The following is a 6,000-nucleotide window of genomic DNA, read 5'->3' on the forward strand; positions in this document are numbered from 1 at the left end:
GAGGTTAGTAAAATGAGGACCCAGATTGTCAGAGGCAATATGCTGACTCTGTAAATCGTTTAGAAAGGACTGTAAAGCATTGTAAAGTGGTATATCAATCTAAGTGCTATTGCTATTGCTACTGCATAGGACAGAACAGATAGGTCTTCACAATTTTACGGAAGCCCAAAATGGACAAACTGACCAAATCTCTGCCAACAGGATGCAAAAAAGACAGTTTTAGATAGCTAAAGGAGAGGAAAGATCTCTAAGGCATTCAAAGTGTAGAAGTCTCTGGGCAGATCTCTTGTCACCACCAACCCTGAATGTCAGTGGCCCTTCAGAAACAACGAGAACCACTGCAGAGCAATGCCTACCACTCCAATTGCTCAGAAGTGGCCCAGGAATCTAACAAAGTTGAGGGGTTTAAAAACTGCTGAGAGATCAAGGAGGAACAGGAGGTTTGCATTCCTCCAAACCTTAATGGATTTTTGGAAGGCTAATAGAACTGGAACTAATTTCACCTCAGAGAGAATGGTGTTCCAGAGGATAGGAATCACAGCAGAAAAGACTCATCTCCTGGGTTCCAAAAACACCACTCCATTAAGCCTTAGTACTGCATCCAGTTTTTGTCATCACACTATAAAAAAAGATGTTAAGACTCTAGAAAGAGTGCAGAGAAAAGCAACCAAGATGAGCAAGGGACTAGAGACTAAAACATATGAAGAACGGTTACAGGCCCTGGGCATGGCTAGTCTAGTGAAGAGAAGGAGCAGGGGAGACATGATAGCAGTGTTCCAATATTTGAGGGGCTGCCACAGGGAGGAAGGGATCAAGCTATTTTTCAAAGCACCTGAAAGGCCAGACAAGGAATAATGGATGGGAACTGAACAAGGAGAGATTCAACCTGGAAATAAGGAGAAAGTTTCTAACGGTGGGAACAATCAACCAATGGAACAGCTTGGCTTGGTGGGTGTGGCAGGGGAAGGATACTGCAAAATCTTCATTCCCACCCCACTCTGGAGCCAGCCAGAGGTGGTATTTGTCGGTTCTCTGAACTACTCAAAATTTGTGCTACCAGTTCTCCAGAACCTGCTGAATTTCACCCCTGGTGTAAGGTCTCCTGTTTGGGGGGGGGGGGGTTGGACTGGATGACCTACAAGGTCCCTTCCAACTCTGTTAATCTGTTAAATCTGTTCCATCAAAGGGAAGAGTGTAGCAGATGGGATCTGTAACATATTCCTCCTGCTGAATCTAATGGGATGGATAGATGTAACCCAGGAGAGGTGGCCCCTCAAATAACCTAGTCTCATGCCATATAGGGTTGTAAGGATCAAAACTAATACCCTGGATTGAACCTGGAAGCAAATACAGCTCACAGGGCAGAAGTCTAACGTGCTGTTCTCAATGACGTGCGGTGAGGTTTATGGCTGGTGAGGCACTGACCCAGTGGTGAGTTTCAAATTTTTTTAGACTTGTGGACTTCAACTCCCAGAATTCCACAGCCAGGCATGCTCAGTTCCGATTTAAAGCGACAGCATTTGTTTTTCTTCTTTGCGAAAGAAGCTTCCTTCTTTCTTTTTCTTTTTCTTCTCCCTTCCCCTCCTTCCTCCCTCTCTCCCTCCCTCCCCCCTCTCTCAAACACACACACACACACACACACACACACAGGAAGTTGGATTGGATTACACACACTTTCCCCCAGCCCTGGAAGGATCCAGCCCAGCTTCACTGATTACAGGTTTCAAAAGGCAACGTGGCTCTGCCTGCAATCAAACTACACTTGGGGAGGGAGAGCACACAAGCGAGCCAGGGTCCTTCCCTCCAGCCTTTGCCCAAAGCCCCGCACCAGGAGGATGAAGTTTGAATTCCTCCCCCTCCCTCCGACCCACGTGTACCTTTACCAGCTGTTTCAGAGAGGATTTCAACTCTGCTCTTGCCTCGGGTCCTCTGAAGAAGCCCCGCCCAAACGAGCGCCCTCTACTACGAGGCAGGAGAACTGCATGCCTCACCTACGTCAGGAATTTTTAGTCTTTTAACCCTTGCTTAACTCTACTCAAGTGATCATAAAATGCCTAAAGTCAGACTAGATGAGGCATGCAGTTCTCCTGCCTCATAGTAGAGGGTGCTTTTTAGAGGCTTTTTTAAACAGTTAAGCAGTCATCCACGGTGAGGCAGCAACTAGCTCAGCCTGATCTCAGCTCTCGCCTTTTTCCTTTTCATGATGACAGTGGTGAGGCTGTGCCTCTCCTGACTGCACGTCACTGGCTGTTCTAGGGGCACATGCAACTGCCCACGCCATCACATTTTGCACCAACTGAAGCTTCCAGACTCTCTTCAAGGGCAGCCCCATGGAGAATGCATTACAATAGTCCATTCTAGAGGTAACCAGGGCATGAGTAACTATGCCTAGAACCTCATGATCCAGGAAATGGTGAAACTAGCACTGAACCCGAAGGTGTGCAAAGGTACTCCTATCCATGACAGCCATGTGCTTCTTGAGCAGGTGTCATGAGTACAGAAGGACCACAGAATTGTATACTAGCTGCAATTTCATCCAGCACCAAAGATGGTAAAGTCCCAGGTCCAGAAGGTCCTAAAACCCAAAGCCACTCAATCTTGCCAGGGTTTAGCCAAAGCCTGCTGTCTCCCATCTAGACACAGAGATGGGAAATTAACAGCATTGTTTAATTCACCGGGGGTGGAGATACATAATTGAATATCATCAGCATTCGGATGATACACCATGGTATCATTAACTTGCATGTTTGCTATCTCAGATAGCCTTATCATTAGCACTGGAAAAGGCTGGAGTTAACTTAGCAGCCAGTACAATGATTTGCCATTCCACGTTTGCATTGTGACAATGTTTAAATGAGAAATAATTCTGCTTCCTACTGCTCCTAAGTGCTTGGTGCAGATGTGCTGGTGTAAAAAGAATGTTTCTGTGATTTAACAAAAGAAAAGAAAAGAAATTCACAACCAATATGTGGAGTTTTATTTGAGCCAAATTCATTGGTTAAAACATATGTATCCCTAATGCCTGTAGGGATTGCTGTTTGCTGTAATTCAATTTGTTCTTCATCCATTTTGGAATTGTTCCATTGAGTCTTATTTTATTAATGAATGATGCTGCAAAATCAGTTTTTGGTTCCATGGCTCCAAAGTTATACATGTATCGACTAAAACCACAATTGCCAATGCCAATGTAGAAAATACCTCTTTTTTTGTCCCATTTCTTTCAAAATTCCTGAAAGTGTGAGATCTATTTTAGGAGGAATTTTAAATTTTGTAAGCAAGAGTTGAAAATACTCCGAAGTGGGAAGAGTTGTAATAAAATGGTCTGTGGGTACACTGACGTATGTATGTATGCATGCAGGTATGTATGTATGCATGCAGGTATGTATGTATGTATGTGTATGTGTGTATATATGTATGTATGTATGTATGTATGTATATATATATATATATATATATATATATATATATATATATATATATATATATATATATATATATATATATATATATATATATATATATATATATATACACACATACATACATACACATACATACATACATACATACATGTATCTATTATTTTTCCTGTTAAAAGAAATATTTCCCTTGTAAAAGCTGATATATATATATTTAGCCCACTACACGCTCAACATACAACCACAATTGAGAGCAGAATTTCTATTGCTAAGCAATATGGTTATTAAATGAATCACGCCTCATTTTGCAACCCCCCCCCCCCCCCAGTTCTTAAATTAATCACTGTGGTTGTTAAACCAAACCAGCTATCCAAATCAGCTATTGGCTTGTCGGAAGCCATTTGGGAAGGTTGCACATGGTGATCACATGACCCAGAATGCTACAACCATCATTAATACATGCCGGTTGCCAAGCACCCGGATTTTGAGTACTTGACCCTAGAGATGCTGCAGTAGTCATAAGTGTGAAGACTGACTGCAGGTCGCTTTTTTCCGGTGTCTCAGCCATCCAAGTCATGGTTGCCCCCTAAGGGGCTTTTTTCAGGAGGCAACTGGACTTTCTGGTTTTTCTTTGAAAACATTTCTCTTCTTATCCAAGAAAAAGCAGCTTTGGGTCACTTTTTTCAGTGCCATTGTAAATTTGAATGGTCACTAAGTGAATGGGTGTAGGACAAAGACTACAGCTGGCTGGGGAATTCTGGGAGTTGAAGTTCACAAGTCTTAAAGTTGCAAGGTTGGACATCCCTGTTTTAATCCTACAGTTTTCAAAACCATCTTTCTTTCTTTCTTTCTTTCTTTCTTTCTTTCTTTCTCTTTCTTTCTTTCTTTCTTTCTTTCTTTCTTTCTTTCTTTCTTTCTTTCTTTCTTTTTCTTTTCCTCAGGTGCTGTTGCCATCGTATGAAGACTCTGCAAATGGGCCAGGGAAAGATGCCCCACCTCCTCCTTATGTAGCCGCATAAGTGTGATGTGTACCTAAAAAAACCAATTATACTATTTTTCAGATCATCCAAGCAATATAGCCTTTCACTTTCAAGATGGACCTGCAAGATCCCAGATTTATTTATAGATTATTTTCAAAATGTGTTTTGTGTTTTTTTGTTTTGCCGAAAGCATTACTGAACTGGCTCAGTTTAGCAAAGTATACTATAATCGCATTGTAGGTTTTTTTTTTTTTCCTGTAAGATGTATTTTTATTCCCACCATACCTAATGTGGAAGTTTTGCTAGTTTAAATGGCAGAATTTTCAAGTCAGTTTTAAGAATCAATTTACAATCCTCAACTGGATTTAGATTTAGCTTTCCGTTAATCTAGATCAGGAGTGGGTTGCTTCCAGTTTTACTACCGGTTTGCAACCCGCGCAAAATGTATGCTGCACAGGTGTACGCTGTTCAATGTAAATTGTTCTTTGTGCATGCGCAGAACAATTTACAGTGAACTGCACACGCACAGCCACTAAAAACCCAAATGATGGCGGCCCAGTGGTGGCAAGGGAACCAGTTTGGGGACGTGGCAGGCCTGGATCGCTGCCGGTTCTGTGACCCAGGCCTGAATTCCACTACCGGTTTGGCTGAACCAGGCCAAACCGGGAGCAAGCCACCTCTGATCCAGATACAGGCAAACTATAGGTCACATAATCCTCCCCCATCTTATATCACAATGTAGCTATTGGGTAGCAAAATAGCCAAATTTCAAAGGAATTTCAGACTGTAGGGCTTGTAAGGATAGGAATAACGTTATCTATCTCCCTCCTCCAAAAATAGGGATTTATGAGGCATGGTGGCACAGTGGTTAGAGTGCAGTACTGCAGGCTACTTCTGCTGACTGCTGGCTGACTGCAATTTGGCAGTTCAAATCTCACCAGGCTCAAGGTTGACTCAGCCTTCCATCCTTCTGAGGTGAATAAAATGGGGACCCAAATTGCTGGAGGCAATATGGTGACTCTGTAACCCACTTAAAGAGGGCTGTAAAGCACTGTGAAGTGGTATATGTCTAAGTGATATTGCTATTTATGTTCCTTTCTTACTCTAACCGTCCCACCCCCAAACAAATCCAGAATGTTTCATCAGCCTGATGTTTCCATAAAAATTGAACCACAGTTCCCATTATCCCTGGCTGTAATAGCCAACCACTGTACCGGCTGAAGGATATGAAAATGGTGCAATTTAAAATAATGGAAGTGTTTCAGGTTGGGGACTACAGATCAAGACTTTTAATCTACTCCCAAATTAAACAATTCCTCAATACAGTATAATGCTTTAGATTTCTTAATCGTGAGGTCAGACTCTTAATTTTCCTGCTCTCCCAATTCTGGCAACATTGTTTTGTCCACTTAAGCAATTGCTACTTAAGTAATCCAGCTCGGCAATTACGAGTGCTGGAAGTAAACCATTTTTGAATGTCATTGATTTCATGGATTTTTGAACAATTTTTTAACACACACACCCCAATTGAACTCAGGGGTACTGCTTGTATCTACTGTGACTCTGTCACTTTGTGCAAATAAAAGCTAGTTGAACAGTCA

The 6,000-nt window shown here is 42.1% G+C and overlaps 1 protein-coding gene across 1 annotated transcript in view; it reads left to right on the forward strand.

Annotated features, from left to right (window-relative positions):
* Positions 1-6,000, forward strand: part of LAPTM4B (lysosomal protein transmembrane 4 beta) — a 48,435-nt gene extending 42,435 nt beyond the window's left edge. Inside the window, exon 7 of the mRNA XM_081952170.1 lies at positions 4,361-6,000. Coding sequence (XP_081808296.1) covers positions 4,361-4,438 — 78 coding nt within the window. The 3' untranslated portion in view covers positions 4,439-6,000. The remainder of the gene's footprint in view (positions 1-4,360) is intronic.

This window comes from Natrix helvetica (genome assembly GCF_964273705.1).
Source record: "Natrix helvetica genome assembly, chromosome: 4".
NCBI lineage: Eukaryota > Metazoa > Chordata > Lepidosauria > Squamata > Natricidae > Natrix > Natrix helvetica.